This window comes from Rhineura floridana, chromosome 7, assembly GCF_030035675.1.
Source record: "Rhineura floridana isolate rRhiFlo1 chromosome 7, rRhiFlo1.hap2, whole genome shotgun sequence".
NCBI classification, from domain to species: Eukaryota; Metazoa; Chordata; class Lepidosauria; order Squamata; family Rhineuridae; genus Rhineura; species Rhineura floridana.
In genome coordinates, this window is record NC_084486.1 from 100,772,266 (window position 1) to 100,794,163 (window position 21,898).

Consider the following 21,898-nt stretch of genomic DNA (forward strand, 5'->3'; position numbering starts at 1 on the left):
TCAGAATAAACAATTTCACTCCATACCACACACTGCATACCACATGAACACACATAACTAAATCTTTATAGGGTAGCCAGTATATTATGGCAAAATCCCATAATCTTTTGTAAATTCTAGTACAGGAAAGCTTGTGCCATAATATTAGTCTTTACTGTTCCACCAGCGGAGCTACCTCTCAAGAATTTGAATGCATCACGATTCTTAAGATGCAGAACCATAATGGGTTCAAAGAAAACTAGAGAAGTACATCGATGGCGTAACAATAATGCAGAAATGATTGGTGAGTAAACACACAAAGACATCCCATATTAATGAACTTTTAACTAGTCTTCTTGACGGGTTTCCTACGACCAATATAGCTATGAACACTCCTCCCCCAGCCTCGCCCTCAGAAGCGAAGCGGTTTCCCGCCGAAAACTCCACATACACCAACAACTTCGCAGTTACGTTCGCCTTCTCCGTTGGCATGTCAGGCCACAGATATCCCAAGTAGGAAAAAAAAAACCGCTGAACCAATCAACTCTCAGCAGCGGAGCACCTGCTGCCAATGGGGTGCTAGCAGTGCTACCGAGAGGGGCGCGAGGGAGACAGTTGCCCCAACAGTTTACGCCACCTGAGGACAGGGTTGTACGGAGAACGCTCGACCGGTGACCGTAAAACCCGTCATTTCCACGAGGCACCATGGTGGGGAGCGGGGACTTTTGTGGCCGGGCTTGGTCAGTGAGGGGCATGAGGGAGGGAGCGCACGACGGGCCTTGAAGCCTTTCAGTTCAGGGTGCTGCCATGAGGACGAGCACTAGAAGTGGTAGGCAAGGCCCAATGGCAAGAGGGGAGATGAGAGCACGGAGTCTACCTATTAGGAGTCGCGAAAGCTACCTCGTGCGAAAGTGCTGCTCGCGCGACAGTGAGGGAACCATCGGCGGTTCGGGCAGCCAGTAGAGTGTGGCCGCGTGACCCCGAAAGGCGCGAATTTTACAGAGGAAGTCAGTTGGCCTCGCGCCGTTCGCGGTCAGGTATAAGGGCCGAGCGCGAGGGCTGAAAGTCGCTTCATCTCACATTCGCAATGGTGCGGGGTGGTGCATTATTGTGGTTTTGATATTGAAGGGTGGCATGAACCAGAAAGAAGCGTGAAAGCCCTCGCTTTCCCTTCTTCCTAGAATTAGGTTTACAGCCGGTGGTTGGGAAATGTGGAAATAAGAGGCGGCGGGGGCTGTTAAAATGTAAAACGGGGGAATCCAGGCATGAAATCGTGGGAAAGGGGTTAATGGTTGTGAAATGAAGTGCTTAGTTGGAAAAACATGACAAAAGGCTGTAAAAATTAGATGACAGGTAATGAGGAGGAAAAACTAATATATTCCTCTTTGAGACAGTTATCTAAACATTCCTCCGAGGAGCCAGCTTACCTTACTTGTCCTGAGGGTAGTAAATTATCCAGAGAGAAATAGGTTAAGGAGTTACTGACATATTTGGAAAGAAAGGCACTTGATTCAATATAACTTAGGCTTTTAAACAAAAACCTATTCTGTTGAATTGTATGCATTGTTTGTGGTTACTACTTAAGTAAATTACAAAAAGAATGAACTAATTTCCCCTCTTCTGTATTTTGTTTTATCAGCGTGAGTGTATATCTATCCATGTTGGACAGGCTGGGGTTCAGATTGGTAATGCTTGCTGGGAACTGTACTGTCTTGAACATGGAATCCAACCTGATGGTCAGATGCCCAGTGACAAGACCATAGGAGGTGGCGATGATTCCTTCAACACATTTTTTAGTGAAACAGGAGCTGGCAAACATGTGCCTAGAGCTGTCTTTGTGGACCTTGAGCCAACAGTGGTTGGTATGTATATCAGTTTTAAGACAAGTACAGCTGTCTTGAGATCAACATTTTGAACATTCATAATTCTTACAGCTAAAATATAGAGCTGTATACATTTTATACAGTCCATTTTTATTATCCATTTTTATTACTTATTTTATTATTTATTTATTTTTATTATCCAGTTTTATTACCCAGAGTAGTAAGCGGCAGTAACACAGCCGAAGCTCTGCTCACAGCCGGAGTTCGATTCCAATGGAAAGAGGTAGTTGAATCTCCTTTAAAAGGGGTCGAGGTCCACTCAGCCTTCCATCCATCCGTTGGTAAAATGAGTACCCGGCATATGCTGGGGGGTAAAGAAAGGCCAGGGAAGGAACTGGCAATCCCACCCCATATATACTGGCTGCCTAGTAAACATCACAAGACGTCACCCTAAGAGTCAGAAACGACTTGCACTATAAGTGCGGGGACACCTTTACCTTTTTTATTGATTTTTTAAGCAAGGTTGCCTGCTTCATTATTTAAGAGTAAGATTGCTGCAGGTTGCTGTCCTATATACATTTACCTTGGAGAAAGGCCCTCTGAACTCATTGAAGTTTATGTCTTAGGTAATGTGGTATATGTTTTCTGATAATCAAATTTTCAGCCTGATCTAATGCATGCTTACTAAGAAGTAAGTCCTACCTAATTCAGTTAATTTACTTTCAAGTAAGTATGGAAAGAATTGCAGTCCTACACAGGATATTTCAGTAGGTATGACTGGGCTCCTGAATAGCCTTATTTTTCTAAGGCTAGCTTAGAATGTTTAGATAAAGCATGTAAAATAAGGTTGCAATACTATACACATAGAGTTATTATTGCAGATTAATATATCCTTCAACAAATAATATTTCTGCAAAACAGGTAATCTGTATTTTCAAGCAAAATGTAGGATTAATACAAAATAGGTGTGTGATTAACATAATTTGTTTTCACCATTTTCTTGCACAGTGTTTTAAGGCAAAACTCAACAGACAGAAAATTGAAATAGGAATGATTAACTAGAGTGTTTATAAAATCTTTCTAGATGAAGTGCGTACAGGCACTTATAGGCAGTTATTTCATCCTGAGCAACTCATTACTGGGAAAGAAGATGCTGCTAACAATTATGCTAGAGGCCACTATACCATTGGAAAAGAGATTGTTGATCTGGTGCTGGATCGCATTCGTAAATTGGTGAGTTTTAGTAGTAAACTTTGTATTACCTTCAGATAGTTATGCTGATGCTGATTATATGAAATTAACCTTTTCTAAAATAAGAGCTTATTTCTTTACCTTTTGAAATGCTCAGAAAATATTATTTTATGACAGTTCACTTTCTTAAGTACATTTAAATGGGTAGTAATGAGCCATAAATACAATTGGCCAACCATGCTCCTTTCCATGAGAAGAGAGCTTTGCACATGTGACTGAATAGATCTAAATGCTGAGGCCACAATCTTATACACACTTGACTTGGAAGCAAAGACACATCAGATGTGATCAAATTTACTTCTGCACAGACAAGTAGGGTTTAAAACGCTTGTGCACATAGCAGCAAAATATGATTGACACAGACTAACCATTTTCTACTATTACATAGAGATCTGCTTTTTAAAGGAGGATTAAAGTGTTTCTGCATGCACAATTTTGCCATGTAATTCTTTAGATTTGGTCCTATATCTTCATGGGGTAATTTTAGTCTTCTAGAATAGGATTAAATCATAATTAAAATAATAAAACAAATTCTACAGATTTAACACTGACAGGAAAACTGTTTGTTTATTGCCTGTAAACAAGTGTCCCCAAAGCCATATACTTTTATTGACTGTATGAATAATAATTGGTTAGAACTTAATTGTGTGACTTAAGTGGTCACATTTTCCAGTACCAAGTTAATTTTATCCAAACCAGAAATTTACATGGTGCTGTCTGAAATAGATGTAGTGAAAATAGCATCACAATTCTCTTACACCCCCTCCCCATTTCTTAAAAATGTTTTAGAAGTCTTTTATTTCAAGTAAAATTTACTAAAGATTTCATTCTCCTGCTTCTTTGCATTGTATCCAACATTAACCATAGTCAAAGTAGATCCACTGAAATTAGCAGACATGGCCACCTTAGGTCCATTAATTTAATTGGGTTTGTTCTGAGTAGAACTTAGTGGGATACAAGCCAGTACTTAACTACAACTTAGCTCAACTAAAAATACTAGAATAATCAATGTAACAAACAATCTATTATGAAATAAATGAAATGTATAATAAGTTAAAGATCACAAAAATTTGAAATTTGTTAATAAAATAGAAAGGGATTTTTTAATTAGCAGAACATTTTGAATGCACCCAGTGACAAATATATGTAGTTTATAGGAGTGATTTGTATGTCAAATATATTTATTTATTTATTAAGTTTATATGCTGCTCTTTCTCCTAGAAGGAGTCCAGTATACACAATTGGAATACTATAATATTTTGCTTACTGTCTCTTTTTTTTCTTCTAGGCTGATTTATGCACAGGTCTTCAAGGTTTCCTTATTTTTCATAGTTTTGGAGGTGGTACAGGGTCTGGGTTTGCATCTCTGCTCATGGAAAGACTCTCAGTTGATTATGGCAAAAAGTCAAAACTGGAGTTTGCAATTTACCCAGCTCCACAGGTATCTACTGCTGTAGTGGAGCCTTATAATTCTATCCTTACTACACACACAACGTTGGAGCATTCTGACTGTGCCTTCATGGTAGATAATGAAGCCATTTATGATATATGTCGGCGTAATCTTGACATTGAACGTCCTACTTACACCAACCTAAATCGTCTCATCGGTCAAATTGTTTCATCGATCACAGCTTCGCTCCGTTTTGATGGTGCTCTGAATGTAGATCTGACAGAATTTCAGACAAATCTTGTCCCATACCCACGAATCCATTTCCCTCTGGCAACATATGCACCCGTTATATCAGCTGAAAAGGCATATCATGAGCAGTTGTCTGTGGCTGAAATTACTAATGCATGTTTTGAGCCAGCCAACCAGATGGTAAAGTGTGACCCTCGCCACGGCAAATACATGGCCTGCTGCATGTTATACAGAGGTGATGTTGTCCCAAAAGATGTTAATGCAGCTATTGCAACTATCAAGACAAAGCGAACCATTCAGTTTGTGGATTGGTGTCCAACTGGATTCAAGGTATTTTAAAGCATTTTACATGGGTTTTATAGGACTTTCCAACAGTTTCTTTATAGGTGGTTTTCATGTTGTGCATGCTGTATACATGTTCTTTAAACCTGTTGGAAGTCAAAGACAAATGGGTAGCTGTTTCCACACTTGCCTCTTCAACAGTTCAGTACTATACTAATTTTGAAAGTAAAATTAGTGGTCTTTCATGTAAACTCGATCAAAAGTAACAAACTTAGTAATTAATCAAAGTGAATCATTTATACAAGTTATAAAGAAACTTCTTGAAGATGCAAGCCCTAATCTAAAAAAGAATGTATGCCAGTTGTACATGCATGAAGACTTTTTAATTTTCAAAACAGATCTGTGTTCCAGAAGAGGTTTCAAGACAAGTTTCAGAGACAAGCCCCACATACAATGCTTTGTAATAATTCTGATGAGAGGTTAAGCAACATTTACTGCATTTGCAAAATACTACCTGTGCTATGGTGATATGTAGGTAGCTTTGAAGAATTCCCATAAATTTATATTCATTTCTTCCTTTCCCCAATGAGCCAGTAGTTTGAAAAGTACATGACCACACCAGTATTGTACTAACTTGTGACATGGAGGTATCATTTACTAGAATAGATTATTAATGTTTCCAAAATCATTAAGCTGTCAAGTTGGGGAAAAAACTTCTGAGGACAATTGTGAATATGTTTCCTATTTTTATTTTTTCTTTCCTCTGGAGAGCTCGGGGCACCATATATGGAGTTATTTACTTTATTATTTATTATTTAATTTGTATCCTGCCCTTCCTCTCAGCAGAAGCCCAGGGCAGGAAACAAAAGCAGTAAAAACACTTTAAAACATCATAAGAACAGACCTTAAAATACATTCAAACAAAACGTTAAAAGCATTGTCTTAAAAAGCTTTAAAAACATCTTAAATAAAAAGGGTTAAAAAACATATTGTTTAGGGGGGAGTAAAAAAAAAACATTAAAAGCAATTACAACAGATGTAGACTGGGATAGGTGTTAACTTTAAAGGCTCGTTGAAAGAGGAAAGTCTTCAATAGGTGCTGAAAATATAACAGAGATGGTGCCTGCCTAATATTTAAGGGGAGGCAATTCCACTAAAGGTCCGTTTCCTATGTTGTGCAGAACGGACCTCCTGATAAGATGGTATCTGCAGAGCGCAGTGATTGACTGGGTATATAAGGGGTAAGACGGTCTTTCAGGTATCCTGGTCCCAAGCTGTATAGGGATTTGTACACTAAAACTAGAACCTTGAACTTGGCCCAGTAGCAAATGGGCAGCCAGTGCAATTCTTTCAGCAGCGGGATGACATGTTGTTGATAACCTGCCCCAGTAAGCAGTGTCACAGCCGCATTTTGCACCTGCTGCAACTTCCGGACCAATCTCAAGGGCAGCCCCACATAGAGTGCATTACAGTAATCCATCCTGGAAGTTACCAGTGCATGGACAACAATGGTCAGGCTATCCCGGTCCAGAAATGGCCGCAGCTCTTATCAGCTGAAGCTGGTAAAAGGCACTCCTAGCCACAGAGGTCACCTGGGCCTCTAGCGACAAAGATTGATCCAGGAGCACCCCTAGACTACGAACCTGCTCTTTCAGAGGAAGTACGACCCCATCCAAAGCAGGCAACTGACCAATCATCCAAACTCGGGAACCACCAAGCCACAGTGCCTCCATCTTGCTAGGATTCAGACTCAGTTTACTAGCCCTCATGCAGCCCACCACTGAGTCCAGGCAGCAGTCCAGGGCTTGCACAGCCTCTCCCAATTCAGATGTTTCAGAGAAATAGAGCTGGGTATTGTCAGCATACACTGACACCTTGCCCCAAATCTCCTGATGACTGCTCCCAAGGACTTCATATAGATGTTAAACAGCATGGGGGACAAGATGGTACCCTGAGGCACCCCACAGCACAACTGCCAGGGGGCCGAAAGACAGTCACCCAATGCTGTTCTCTGAGAGCAACCTTAGAGATAGGATCGTAACCACTGTAAAACAGTTCCTCCAATACCCATCTCACCAAGTTGGCCCAGAAGGGTACCAAGGTCAATGGTATCAAAAGCCGCTGAGAGATCAAGTAAGAATAATAGGGTTGCACTTTCCCTGTCCTTTTCCTGCTAAAGGTCATCCATCAGGGTGACAAAGGCTGATTCAGTCCCATAACCAGGCCTGAACCCAGACTGGGATGGGTCAAGATAATCTGTTTCATCCAAGAGTACTTGCAATTGCTGCACCTCAACCCTCTCAATCACCTTCCCTAAAAAGGGGGTATTTGTAACCAGTCAGTAGTTGTCACAAACCAATGGGTCCAGGGTGGACTTTTTCATGAGTAGTCGGATCCCACCTCTTTCAAGGTGGCTGGAACCACTCCCTCCCGCAATGATGCATTGACCACACTCTGGATCCACTCGGTCAACCCCCCTCGGCAAACTTTAATAAGCCAAGAAGGGCAAGGGTCGAGAGGACATGTTGCTGGCTGCATCATCGCAAGCACCTTGTCTATATCATCAGGCAGCATCAACAAACCGTTCCCAAGAAGTTGCAGCAGACGTTGCACTGGACACCTCATTGGGGACTACAGTAGATGTGGAGGGGGCATCAAGACTGCTACGGAGGCAAGCAACTTTACCCACTAAGTGCCTTGGAAACAATTCACAGTGGGCCTCCGAAGGGTCTAAAACTCCATTTCCTGGAGTTGATGTCAACAGACCCCTGTCAATATGGAAAAGCTCCACTGGATGGCTTCTTGAGGGTGTCATGGAGGCAGAGAAGTGGTCCTTCTTCGCCACCCTCACCACCATACAGTAGGCACAATTATGCCCAATCAGCCTTACAGCATGTCTTTCGCTATTTGCGCTCTAGCCATCGTCCAGCCTGTTTCATTGCCCTTAGCTCACTGGTATACCAAGGTGCAAACTGGGCTCCACAATGCCGGTGAGGGCACTTGGGGGCAACCGTGTCAAGAGCCTGATGTGCCTTGCTGTTCCACAGAGTGACAAGGGCTTCAACAAGGTCACTTGCTCTATCTACTGGGAACTCTCCTAAAGCATTAAGGAATCCTGTGGATTCCATTAGGCTCCGGGGGCAGACCGTCTTAATCTGTCCACCACCCCTGCAGGGAAGGATCAGAGCCATAAGTCTAAACTTCACCAGGAAGTGGTCTGACCATGACAATTGGGTGACATCCACCCCCTCTATCTCCAGACCACCCCTTCCTCCATCTGGAGCAAAAACCAAGTCAAGAGTGTGCCCTGCCCTATGCGTCGGGCCAGTGACAACTTGAGACAGCCCCATGGTCGTCATGGAGGCCATGAAGTCCCGAGCTGGAACACTAGAGGCAGCCTCCGCATGAACATTGAAGTCAGCCAGCACTATTGTTCTGCGCTCCTCCAACACCACAGCCGAGACGGCCTCCGCCAGCTCAGTCAGAGAAGCTGCTGGGCAGCAGGGTGGACACTATACCAGCAGCTACCCTAGTTAACTGTGTCCTCAGCCTGACACCAGGTGCAGGCCCTCAGAAATGAAAGTTCTGTAGACCCACAGCCACTCCTCCCCCCCGTTCCTGCAGCCTATGCTGGTGTTGCACCGAGTATCCAGATGGGCAAAGCTGGGTCAGATCAACTCCTCCCAGCTCACCCACCTAGATCTCAGTAATGCACACCAAATTGGCACCTTCATCCACAGTCAAATCATGGATGAGAGTGGTGTTATTGTGTACCGATCTGGTGTTAAATAACAACACACACAGGCCAGTTGAGCAACGAGGAACCCATCCATGAGAGGAGTGGCAGCAAGGAACAAGGCACAGATAGCCTTGCCCTCATCTTCTATGGTAGTTCACCACCTCCCCATGGCTATATTTCCCTCTGCCCGTGATCACTGAAATTGGGGTGGCATCACCCATGTTCCTCCATACTAAGACTCCTTAACACCTGATATGGCCCCAACACAAGCGCACCAACAAAGCCTGCCGGAGCCAATTATCCCAGAAGGCCTCTGAGAGAATTGGGAACAGTCATATCCATTCAAACTTTTTCACATGGGGCCCTGTCTCACACCCAGGGAGGGCCAGCCTTCTGTGTTTTCAGGTCAGCCTTATAAAGTAACTTAAGCCAAGAGATAGTAACTGCCCTGAAATCACTCAGTAAACTTCATAGAATAGTTTGGGATTTGAATCCAAGTCTGCTGGATTAAAGAACAATAGCTTGCCTATTAGACTACACAGGCTCTAACCTATTAAAAGTGATAGGAATGCTTAAATAAAAATGTATCAAGATAACTCATATAGCAACACATGGATTTCTCCTAGAACAAAATCATTGGGCCAAGGATGGGGGTCTTGTTTTCTCCATTCTCCAAAATAGGAGACCAGAGCTAATGGCGTCTGTTACTGTTTTTGTGATGCAGGAGCATCTTTGAGAGCTTAATATAGGCTTTACCCCCTTTGCAGCATCCTTATGTGCAAACTGAGGCAGATCTAGAAGGGCAAGCCACACACAGCTACAATATTTTCTTCAAATTATTTAGCAACACTGTAAGAAGCAATTATAATACTTGCTTTCAGAATGGGGATTATGTAGGTAAGAAGTAAGGATTTGCCTGTCCTTTTAAAACTAACTTAATCATGTATGTAACAGATTTTTTTGGCTAAAATATAACTAATGATTGCATTCTGAATGGTAATCCTGTGTAGTTTTATCCGTGTATTGATAATTATAGGGATATAAGGACACAATCCTCTGCTCAAGTGCAGTCCGCTTGCAGAAAGATCCTCATGGGTTCCCACAAATCCACTTTTCTTTCTTTTCACTCTGGTGTGTAGAAGCAGAAGCTCAGGATATTGTGGAGAATAGATATATGCACCTTCTGTATCCCTATCCACCTGTCTTTTTCTACCTTGTTCAAGTTACTTGAGATTCCGTTCATGTCTAGCTTTCTCTCTAATGTCCTTGTCTGCCTGCTGTAGTGGGGAGTAAAAAAGAAACAAAGTTCTTAAGCCCTATGGTGATTCTCTCATGTGTGGGGAATGGAGCATTGTGCCCTTGGAAAAGTTAATGTCAGATTCATTTTTTTTTTTCTCCTAGGTGGGCATTAACTACCAGCCACCCACTGTCGTGCCAGGAGGTGATTTGGCCAAGGTCCAACGTGCTGTGTGTATGTTAAGTAATACAACTGCCATTGCAGAAGCTTGGGCTCGTCTTGACCATAAATTTGATCTGATGTATGCTAAGCGAGCCTTTGTGCATTGGTATGTTGGAGAAGGGATGGAGGAAGGAGAATTTTCTGAAGCCCGGGAAGATCTAGCTGCCCTTGAGAAAGATTATGAAGAAGTGGGTGTTGATTCTGTGGAAGCTGAGGCTGAAGAAGGAGAAGAGTATTAGGAGGGGAGTAGCGTCAGATGATTATTTTAAAATATTTTCATACTTCAGTTCACTTGTTCTGTTTCAAATAAACATTTAAGTGTTCTAGCAAAGTTCGGTTAAATGATTTTAAAAAGATTTAAATTTTTTCCTAGAATAGATACAAACCTATTCTGAGAAAAGGAAAAAATAAAGTTTTCTGTCAAAAATGCTATATGTCACCTAGATTTGAAGATTGCTTTTCCTTCCCCCTTGCACTCCTTTCGCAACAATCTTGAAAACTTGTAAAATGTTTATATTGAAAAGAATCATATTAAATATGTTACTGGATCTTAAATCTTAGCAGACATGTCTTTATAATGAAAATCACATTGGGAGTATTGTTTCATTGTGCAAATGGTGCTTTGTGTTAAATAAATATGAATAAGTGAAAATATGCCTCCCATTACTTCTGAAATATAATGTTTTTGTCTCATATCTAGAATTTGATACGGTTTCATGTTCACCCTTATTCCCCGGACATTTCCAGTATTGACTGGAAATAATACCTCATGAAAGTATCCTTAAAATGGAAATAGCAAAATAGAATCTATCATTGTCCATGTAAATTTTAAAATAACGACAAATTAACAATAATGGAAGGAATAAACAGGTTTTGGGAAGGGAATGTAAACCCATCATTTCTGCCAGTCAAGATTCTTTTACAAAGGCATGGAGTCCTGAACCAAACATTAATATAAGTACCTGAAGAATCTGGGTCATCTTATGCCTAAGTTTGCAGTTGTGTGGTGTCATTCTATGAATAGTCACTTAGAAGTAAGAAGTACTTGAGTACATATGATTGCAACCTTAAGCTGCAGTAAAGGCATGCATGCAGCCATTAACTTTTAACTAAACAAGTGTAGGTGCTATATCCTGATTCTAGATCTTGCCATGCCTGCTACACAAGACCCACTGCAACCAAAACATATTGATGAGTTGCAGAGGAGATCATGGTAAGTAACCATGGCAGCCTGCATGCATGTCTTTAGAGGAGAACCTAAAGACTTATATTAAAATTGTTGATCTATTGGTCATTTTCTGTAATACATGACAGTCTTTGAGGGTGGATACTATTTCATACTTACAACTTCATTAAAACATTAAGTTTACAATTAAACTTTGGTTTCATTTTAATGCTATTTAAAACTTTAATAGCCTCCAGGTGGTCCATTTAAAACAAGTTTGAATATTTGCAATTATTTTAAAGGTTATGGGAGGGAGCAGTCAGACTAGCTTAAGAGGTAACATACTAAAGCTTGTGCTCAGCTTGATAACAATTTTTTATCCTGTTTGAACAACGTAGGTAGAATAAGGAATTGATGTGTACCCTGCAATATAAGCTTGGGACCATTCTAAATGCTTAATTGCCTTGAACCCAAAACAGGTTGGGCGTTGGATGCAGTTCTGTGCCACCCTGCAGACACTCCATAAGCTGCTAGTGTATGATACTGGTTGGCCCAAAGTTTGTGTGATACACCCTGCCGCAGTTCCTTATTTCTGTATGCATTGGCAATTGTCATGGTGGTACCAGGCTTGACAATGCCTTAAGCTGTCAGTGGGTCATTTTCTGTTTGATTGGATCTTGGCCCTCTCATTCCCAGCTACGGAGAAAGTCTCAACTACCATATGAACCTTTGGAAATATGGAAGGAGGGTAGCTATCCAGAATGGTGACCCTTACGTCTCAGAAGCTGAACTTTGGTGATCATTGATGCAGACCCTGGAATGATTCTCTACTGGAACACCACCAATGAGGTTAGAAAAGTCTTGCATCCTATTTTATTCCAAAACATCCAGAATTGGGGCTGCTCAACCCACACAAACTAAATTAGATCACTTGTTCCCCATACCAGATAAGATCTGCAGCAACAGAGCACTTGTATGAAATTGTAACCTTTTGAGTGCTATATGGCAGACATTGAAGAGCCCACATAAAGGTGTGTTATCAAATGGGAGTGGAGTAGACTAATCTCAAAACTAACTTGCCTGCATTCAGCCATAAAACAAAATATGGAATGCGCTCATTCTGCATGATAAAAGAAAACACTTGAAAGGTGATCATAAGATCAGAATTGTATAAAAGGAAAACAAGTGGAGGAAAGGATTGACAACCAGTAAACAGGATTGATTGCTGTGTAATACTGGGAAAGGGCAATGGAAGGAAATAGATCTGCTAGTAACTCTAGATTCAGAATCTGTTACAACTAAAATGGAAATGGACTGCCTTCAATTTATTTATTTATTTATTACATTTGTATACCGCCCCATAGCCAAAACTCTGGGCGGTTTACAATTAAAAACATCAACAAATATACAAATTAAAAACCCTTTTTTTTAAAAAAAAACCAATTTAAAAACACATGCGAAAATGCCTGGGAGAAGAGGAAAGTCCTGACCTGGTGCCAAAAAGATAACTGTTGGCACCAGGTGCACCTCGTCAGAGAGATAATTTGGGGCCACCACTGAGAAGGCCCTCTCCCTTGTTGCCAGCCTCCCAGCTTCCCTCGGAGGAGGCATCTGGAGGAGGGCCTTGGATGTTGAGCGTAGTGTACAGGTGGGTTCTTGTTGGGAAAGGCATTCCATCAGGTATTGTGGTCCCAAGCCATGTAAGGCTTTATAGGTTAAAACCAGCACTTTCAATCAAGCTTGGAAACATACAGGAAGCCAATGCAAGTGGACCAGAACCGGTTTCATATGTTTGAACCGTCTGGTCCCTGTTACCAATGTGTCTGCTGCATTTTGCACAAGCTGCAGTTTCCAAACCGCCTTCAAAGGCAGCCCCACGTAGAGTGCATTGCAGTAATCTGACTTGGAGGTTACCAGAGCATGGACAACTGAAGCCAAGTTATCCCTGTCCAGATAGGGGCGTAGCTGGGCCACCAACCAAAGTTGGTAGAAGGCACTCTGTGCCACCGAAGCTACCTGAGCCTCAAGTGACAGAGATGGTTCCAGGAGAACCCCTAAGCTATGAACCTGCTCCTTCAGGGGGAGTGCAACCCCATCCAGGATTCTGACTTATGGCGACCCTATGAATAGGGTTTTCATAGTAAGTGGTATTCAGAGGGGGTTTACCCTTGCCTTCCTCTGAGGCTGAGAGGCAGTGACTGGCCCAAGGTCACCCAGTGAGCTTCATGGCTGTGGGGATTCAAACCCTGGTCTCCCAGGTCATAGTCCAACACTAACTACTACACCACACTGCCTCTAAGGCCAAGTTAAATTACATGACCATCGCTTTATCATTTCTTGATCATTCACATAATGAATGCTTGAGCTTCCTCCATTGAAAAACACTAAATTTGAAACTCTGTTTCTGCATTTGAAAGTTCTGTCTAGTATTGGCTCTATGACTGCTCATTAATTTTAATAAAATGTTGAAAATTGTTTTCTGCAGTTACCTGCACCTTAGGATTGTTGAAATATGGGTAATAAAACAATTCAGATCCAGGAGACAACAATGTAGAACAGGTATCAAGAATAGCTTGAAACTGTCCTCATGTACACATCTAGCTAAAATAAATTTTATGAATTTTAATTAAAGATTAACTCTCAAGGGAAATGTCCACAGTATTTAGTAGAAGTAACTACCATGGCGAGTGGAAAATCCTGCCCACTGGTAAAATAAAGCTAGCAGCATTTTCACAACCATTTACAAGTGGGAGTTACTGCTGAATTTTAAGTCTTTTCATGGGTCTAGTAAAGTCAAACGTACTTGATGCTGAGTGTGGATTTTCATACTTCATCAGGAAGAACTAATATCACTGGTGCTGTTTGTTCACCATCTTATAGTTTGGCCATATGCATATGTCCACTGTGTATCAACTGATATTTAACCATTCATTTATTAAGTAACATTGACCAGAATGTTATTTTTTTAGTATATTCAGTTCTGACACTGCCTTTTAAAATTAATATTCAGTTCACATATCCATGTACTGAATGATTCCATCATAGTCTGCCCTCTTGTACTTTTTGGGAGGTAAAAGCAGCAGATTCATCATATGTATAGGTTTCCTGAAACAGAAGGACGTGTTTCTTAAATGACTAATAATTGCTCAAAGTGCATTAGAGATTTGACTTTCCCATTGAGAAATAAAGTTCACACCTATTTTGACCCCATTTTCAACAATACTTTCATAGAATGTGCAGTCATTTGCACCAAATACACTAAATATTCTGTAAATGTGCAAGAAATCTGGGAACAGTTATAAAAATATGGCCATGCATTTTGTCCACTTCTTTTTCTTAATATCAGTTGTAGCCCTTCTCCTTTTACAACTTTAAAAAAGACAGAGATCCCAGTTATGTGCATGCACCATGCATTACAGATCTAGCTTGTGTCCCCGCTCATTCCAGAGATCAGTTAGGTTCAACATGTGTGGGTGTGCCACAAATCAGTTCTATATCACTTCCAATAGTGCAAGAGAAAAAGAGGTAACACCCTGTTCATTGCATGCTTGCTTCTTTTCTAATGGTTCGTTCACTATTTACAACAGAAGTTAAGCAGGGGTGCTGTTTCAGTTCAGTGCAATATAGTGGCAGTGGCAGGGCTACTCTGTAGTTGATGCTACAGCAAGGTGTCTGGAGACGTTTCAAGCAAGCACACTTCCCACTCACTAATCATGGTCAAGCTGAGAAGTGTCATGCATGCTGCAAATGAAGTAAATTATGCTAGTTAAATAACATTTCCTCTGTGCTCATTTTAATGCCAGTGTTACCACATACTGAAGAGTGGAGAATGTGAGAGCCAGATAAAACAGTTATACACAAATACCTTAAAAACCCACATCGGAAGTATGGTGAGTTCAAAGAAATATGAGTTGAAAACATTAGCTGGAGCTGACAGAGTAGAGCTGCAGCTTTCCACAAATGACATCAAGCTAATTAAATGTGCAGGTATATGTTTGTTTTGAGAATATTGATTGGAGGAAGTTAGCATCTGCATTTGGGATGCGGCATTTAATCAGCTCCAGAAAGGCTTTATAAAGAAGTACCTACTGCTGATCATTGAGCATTATCCACGTGTTCTGGCTGTGTCTATGAAGAGTGAATTTATGGTAAGTGCTATGAGCTTTAATACTGCTTGTTACATAAGCAGGATTTTAATATAGCAGGGCCCTGCTTTACGGCGCTTCGCTTTACAGCTAATACAGCGGTCTCAATTAGACGCAATTAGACTAAAGCCCCACTCATACGGTGCTTGTTCTGCTTTTACGGCGGTTTTCAGGCATCGCGGGCCATTCTATTCAATGAGTTCCACTTTACAGCGGTTTTCGCTTTACAGCGGGGGTCTAGAATGTAACCTGCCATATGAGTGGGGCCCTACTGTATGCAAATAAGCTTAACATCTTTATTGCTTTATCTCCAATATCTGTCTTGATCCAGGGACTTCATATGTGGGCTTGGATACCAGATACTGCAGTTCAGCCCTGGGAAGTACATGCACAGCTCCTGTTTCTGTGTGTGTTTCTGTGTAGCTGCATAACATACGCAACAGTGCTTGTGCATTTGCATTTCCTACTGGTCCTGAGCACAAAAGGTGCTTTGTGTGGAATATCCAGAGTTATATCAGATGCTGTAGGTACAGCCATGGTGAGATGGTTGACAAAGTCAGCTTTGACAGTGATGCTCACCTGTTTGGAAGGTTTAGAGGAACTGATTTTAGCATTCCAGTTCCACCATCCTGAATAGGGGATAAGAGCTGCCAGAGCTAACAGCACTACTTTATTTCAGAGGCACCTAGGCACTGGCAATTATACAACATATCACTAGATGAGGATCATTTGTGTGTTCCTGTGCATAGTTATTCATGCATAAATCCTATTCAAGTAAATGAAATGTGCCCATGCATATCTGATAGGATGATTGCACTCATAATGAATGTTCTGATTCGTCTTATCTGTTCTTTGCTTGCAAGGGTCCTTTGAGGCTAGAACTTTACCAAAAACAGAAAGACGCTTTGCAATCAATTTTCTTTATATGTCTTGACTGAAGCATTTTGCTGTTTTGTTTTTCGATGGTTTATGTAGTCTCGTCTCACCAGCAGGAGTAAATTCAGTTTATACCTTTCTGCTCTATAGTTTTTAGGACTACATAGCATGCTTATTTAATATTATAACTTTGTTTTTGCACTTCATTAGGTATGCTGAACCTTGTAGAAAGTATAAAAATACACAATTAAACTCTATTCAATCAGTATAAGAACATGAGAAGAGCCCTGCTGCATTAGACTAAGGATCCCTCTGATTCAACATCTTGTTCCCAACAGTAATCAGTTGGTAATCCGAGTGATGCTAATTGATCCTGGAGACGGCATAAAGCCATTTACTCCAGCAATTTGCCTAATCCCCCTTTAAAACCAGTTGCCATTGCAATGTTTTGTGGCAGCAAATTCTAAAATAAGAACAACTCAACAAGAATAAGAATGATATAAAAATAATTATTTTATGTATTTTAATGCAGGCCCCATTTTCCCCTCCACAAAGAAGTTCCTCATAGTGGTGTACCAATATAACAACAAATATAAAAACAACGAATTTTCAAACTAACAACAGCAGCAGAAAGCAAAAACACAAAGAGCATCACCAACAATTAATACATCAAACAACAGAATCAAAAGCTGGTTTGAAAAAGAATGCTTTCAATTCCCAGCAGAACAAATAAAGAGGAAGACAGCCTAACCTCTTGAGGCAGTGAGTTCCTCAGATGGGATGCCACCACAGGAAAAACAGCCCTCTTGTATTTGTCACCAATCATGCCTCAGAAGGCATCGGACAGACAAGAGGGGTGCAATAGCCCATCTTAAAGGATGGACAGATTCGCATAAGGTCCTTCAAGTAACTTGATCTCACGCTGTTTAGGTTTTATAGTTATTAACCAGTACTTTACATTACTGATTATGTAAGTCAGCCTTCGCCAACCTGGTGCCCTCCAGATGTTTTGGACTACACCTCCCATCAGCCCCTGCCAGCACAGTCAATCCCTGCAGCTGATGGGGGTTGTCGTTCAAAACATCTGTAAGGCATCAGGTTGGTGAATATATGAATTATTTATGAATGTATTTATTTAGTACATTTATGTCTGGCCTTTGTTCCATTATGGAACTCAAGGTAGCATACATGGAATTCTCATTCTCAGCCAGTCCATCAAGGCATTAGTTAGAGTCTGCCATGGTGTATTCTGAAAAAAGAATAATAATACCTAGCGAAAGCTAAAGTGGTTTCAGAGTACAGCTCAAGATCACATCTCTGTTCGGCAACAAAATATTAACAAAAACACAATCCATCAAGCACCATATTCCATGTCGCACATCAGGGTCACATTTCTGTTTCCAAGCCACAACCATTTCAGCTCAACATTAAAAAAAAGTTCTAGAAGGCAGCTTCCAAGGGCATAGCACACACATACAGCACCCCCGTGCAACAGTGAATGTAGAATGACAAACTGTAAATGCTCAGATATAATATATAATGGACTGCCTTCAAGTCGATTCCGACTTATGGCGACCCTATCAATAGGGTTTTTATGGTAAGCGGTATTCAGAGGGAGTTTACCATTGCCTTCCTCTGAGGCTGAGAGGCAGTGACTGGCCCAAGGTCACCCAGTGAGCTTCATGGCTGTGTGGGGATTTGAACCCTGGTCTCCCAGGTCGTAGTCCAACACTCTAACTACTATCCCACACTGAACATGAACATTAATGCTCCACAATAAATTGAATGCATAAAAATTAGTTCAAGAAAGCACACATCTCCCTTGTTTAGTGTCCACAATAATTGAAGGGAGTTTAAAACGTGAAGCTCCAAATGCTCAGAGTATGTTTTTTAAAAAAACATCTTAAAACATTAAAGTCTGTTGAAGTTTAATAGCTTTAAGCTAAATATGAATGCTAAAATTCAAAACTGGATTGCAGTGCTATCAATCCCTTATCAAGCCTTTCGGTGTCCCATTGCAGGGCCTGATGCACCAAGGGGCATGATGAGTCCATGGTAAAGGTGGGATTTGATCCTGCTCTTCCTAGCTCCAAGTATCAATGCCCTGTGGCACACTGGCTTCTGCACAGTACAGGGCAGTAGGGGTAGCCAATGTGGTGCCCCCCATATGTTGCTAGACTACAGTTTCCATCATCTCTGACAATTGGCCATGCTGTCTAGGACTGATGGGAGCTGGAGTTCCAATGGCATCTGGAGGTTACCACGTTGACTACTCAGGTGTAGGGTCCCTGTAGATTCAAAGATCTATAAGCCAGCAGAAGGAACACAAAGGTTAGGAGAGGCAGACACCTACAGACCACATACCCAGTTAGAACCATGCTGATGCTAATGGCTCATAGAAGCCAGGCTAGCCTCCACCACTATTCCTAACTGGTTCAGTCCTTACAGCAACCTTTGTATAACTATTACCCTGTATTACATATGGGAAAGAAAGTGGGTTCCTGATGCTGTCCAGTGAGTTTGTGGCTTAAATAAGTTTTCAACTGGGAACCAATCACTCATTTTTTAAACAATCTATTGTCCAATAACCTGCACCATTCATTGTCTTTTCCTATTTTTGAAGGAAACTGAGTCGATGGAGATAAGCAGCCTTCAAGCCAACTGTTCTACTCAAGTGAACACAAATCAATCCTACTTACCTATTCAACCTTACGTGGAGTTTTTCCAAATAGCTATATACATTCCCACATTTATCCTGGGACTGCTGTTCAATGGCATGGCTGTGTGGTTTGCCTTCCACAAGATCAGGCAAATGACAGAACCCATTATCTACATGGTGTCGCTGATGATTTTAGATACCTTGATGCTCTTTGCTCTTCCCTTTAAAATCATTTCCTATCATAAGAGAGAGTGGGGTCTCGGGGGTGCGTTTTGCTCATTCCTGGAAAGCCTGTACTTTGTGAACATGTATGGGAGCATCCTCATCTCTGCATGTATATGTGTGGATCGATACATTGCTATCCTTCATCCCTTTGTAGCTGTTACCCTGAGATCTCCCAAGAAAGCTGCCATAATTTGTGCTATCATTTCAGCTGGGGTGTGGGCAGGAACTGCATGTACTTATCAACTACATGAACATGGAGACCTCAAGACTTGTTTCTATGGCTTTTCTAAAGATATTTGGAAAAACACAACCTTGCTCATCACCCTGGAGACAGCTTTTCTTGTTTGCATGACAGCTATGATCTTCTGCACAATCCAAATCATCATATGTTTGCGTGGGAACCAAAAGCCTGATGATCCCCTCACAAACAGAAACAAACCAATCAATATAATCACAGCAAACTTAACTACATTTCTTGTCTGCTTCACCCCTTTCCACGTGGCACTGGTGTTATATTATTTGGTGAAGCATCAAATACTTAGTGATAGTCAGGAGATCATTCGCATATTTGTTCAGATCAGCCTGTGCTGGGCTAACCTCAACTGTTTTCTGGATGCAATCTGCTATTATTTTGTCTTCAAGGAATTTATGAAACTTGCCTCAATTGAGAGGAGCACATGCATGAGTAACGTTCTTGATTAAACTATTCAGAGAACAACAATTTTCGATGTGTTACTGTAAGACTGAAATTTCTCCCCTCTGAACAAACTGGTTTTCTGAAGTGCACTTAAATTCACTGCTGGTTTTAAATGTATGGTAAGCTGCCTCAAGAAAACTGTTTTGAAATGTGGTGTATAAATTCCTAAATAACAAACCGTGTGATAGACACATCCAAATTTGTGTTGGCCGCTGAAACCAGATGGAATGTTCTAGGCTTCCTGGAAATCAAACTAGAGCCCACATTTAGGAGGGTGAGAAGGTAGCTGTCCTCCACTTCCCTCCTGTATTTGAAATTAGCACAGTAACAAAAGCTACAGTAACTACAATTGTGTGTAATTTTTTAATCATTGGCCCTGAATGGACTACACTATCACAGGTTTATTGGTAAAAACTGGGGAATTCACATTATTAAAGTCAATGGATACATCCAGTTTGCTGTATTTAATCAGGATCTTTCCTAATTTGCAAAGAATAGTTGAATAGCCAGACACATGATGTACTTTACACTTGCAACTCATTTACTTTGCTCTGAAATAAAATGATGAAGTGGCAGTTTCCCTTTTCTTTTGGCTTACCAGGTTGTTTCACAATTACAAGTCACTAAGACTCACATTAGATGAGGCTTTTTGTGGGATTCGAAAGCTTGCTCACTACTTTTATTGATTGATTGATTGATTGATTGATTGACTGACTGATTGATATCCCACCCTTCCTCTCAGCAGGAGCCCAGGGTGGCAAACAAAAGCGCTGAACACACATCAAAACATCATAAAAACAGACCTTAAAATACATTAAAACAAAACAACTTAAAAAACTTTTTTTTAAAAAAGCTTTAAAAATATCTTTTAAAAAGGGTTTAAAAACATATTGTTTTAAAAAAAACCTTATTAAAAGCAATTCCAACACAGACACAGACTGGGATAGGTTTCAACTTTAAAGACTTGTTGAAAGAGGAAAGTCTTCAATAGGCGCCAAAAAGATAACAGAGCCTGCCTAATATTTAAAGGGAGGGAATTCCACAGTGTAGGTGCTGCTACGCTATACGTCTGTTTCCTATGTTGTGCAGAACTGACCTCCTGATAAGATGGTATCTACAGGAAGCCCTCACCTGCAGAGTGCAGTGATTGACTGGGTATATAAGGGATAAGATGGTCTTTCAGGTATCCTGGTCCCAAGCTGTATAGTACTTTGTACACCAAAACTAGAACCTTGAACTTGGCCCAGTAGCAAATGGGCAGCCAGTGCAATTATTTCAGTAACGGGCTGACTTGTTGGTGATAACTGCCCCAGTGAGCAGTCTCGCAGCCACATTTTGGACCTTTGTGCATTTTTGTGACCTTTCAGTTGGTCCTAATAAAGGTAGTGCCCTACTAGTACTTTTTCAAACAGGAGGAACTGTACTTCTAGCTGCCCATGACATTCAGAACAAAGCGCTAACTAGGTGGCTGTTAGGTGATGAAATTACGTAAGTTCAGCACTTGTGCTGCAGTTCATTTACTCCTCCTACAGTACACACTTATTGTGAGCAATGATGCAAGATGCTGGGAGACGTCTTATTAAAAGTTAAGCAACTTATTTTGTTAAAAGGTACCCATAACAAGGACTATCATTTTCTTGTCTCTACTAGCAATTGTTTCAACCCAAGGGCCACATTTGCTCACAGGTAACCTTCTTGTGGCCACATAGGAGCTGTGGGCAGGGCCAAGGCCAAATGTCCGTGTAGCTGAGGCAGCATACAAACATCCCATTTCAGCACACAGGACCATTTTTCCTAAGCCTAATTGCTGCATGTGGTGATGCAGTTGGGGGGCAGTGGCAGCACATGGGGAGGGTTAACCTTTCATTCTTAAATTTTCCCATCCCCGTTTATTTAGTCTTATGAAAAAAAGGTGGTATGGTCAGGCCATATCCCGCACAGGAAACAGAAGCCCCCCAT

General features: G+C 41.2%; 2 protein-coding genes across 4 annotated transcripts; both read left to right on the top strand.

Moving 5' to 3' along the window:
* Positions 1–426: 426 nt before the first annotated feature.
* On the top strand, positions 427–11,440 carry LOC133389308 (tubulin alpha-3 chain). 3 transcript variants are annotated; one of them, XM_061636716.1, is made up of 5 exons: positions 427–687; positions 1,619–1,841; positions 2,887–3,035; positions 4,342–5,022; positions 10,115–11,440. In XM_061636716.1, the coding sequence occupies exons 1-5, from the start codon at positions 685–687 to the stop codon at positions 10,409–10,411; spliced, it is 1,353 nt and encodes a 450-aa protein (XP_061492700.1). In that variant the 5' UTR covers positions 427–684; the 3' UTR covers positions 10,412–11,440. The 3 variants fall into 3 exon arrangements, with proteins under 3 accessions (XP_061492700.1, XP_061492699.1, XP_061492701.1); XM_061636715.1 differs by lacking the exon at positions 427–687 and adding an exon at positions 886–1,069; XM_061636717.1 differs by lacking the exon at positions 427–687 and adding an exon at positions 927–1,016.
* A 686-nt stretch (positions 11,441–12,126) lies between these two features.
* LOC133389692 (G-protein coupled receptor 55-like) lies at positions 12,127–19,944 on the top strand. Its single transcript, XM_061637720.1, has 2 exons — positions 12,127–12,186; positions 18,982–19,944. The coding sequence occupies exons 1-2, from the start codon at positions 12,157–12,159 to the stop codon at positions 19,942–19,944; spliced, it is 993 nt and encodes a 330-aa protein (XP_061493704.1). The 5' UTR covers positions 12,127–12,156.
* Positions 19,945–21,898: the final 1,954 nt, after the last annotated feature.

Bases quoted from the DNA above. Each gene is read 5' to 3' on its own strand.
- LOC133389308 (XM_061636716.1), top strand. The intron at 1,842-2,886 runs GTATGTATATCA...AAATCTTTCTAG, and splicing joins CCTTGAGCCAACAGTGGTTG to ATGAAGTGCGTACAGGCACT. The intron at 3,036-4,341 runs GTGAGTTTTAGT...TTTTTCTTCTAG, and splicing joins TGGATCGCATTCGTAAATTG to GCTGATTTATGCACAGGTCT.
- LOC133389692 (XM_061637720.1), top strand. From the start codon at position 12,157: ATGATTCTCTACTGGAACACCACCAATGAG. The intron at 12,187-18,981 runs GTTAGAAAAGTC...CTATTTTTGAAG, and splicing joins ACTGGAACACCACCAATGAG to GAAACTGAGTCGATGGAGAT.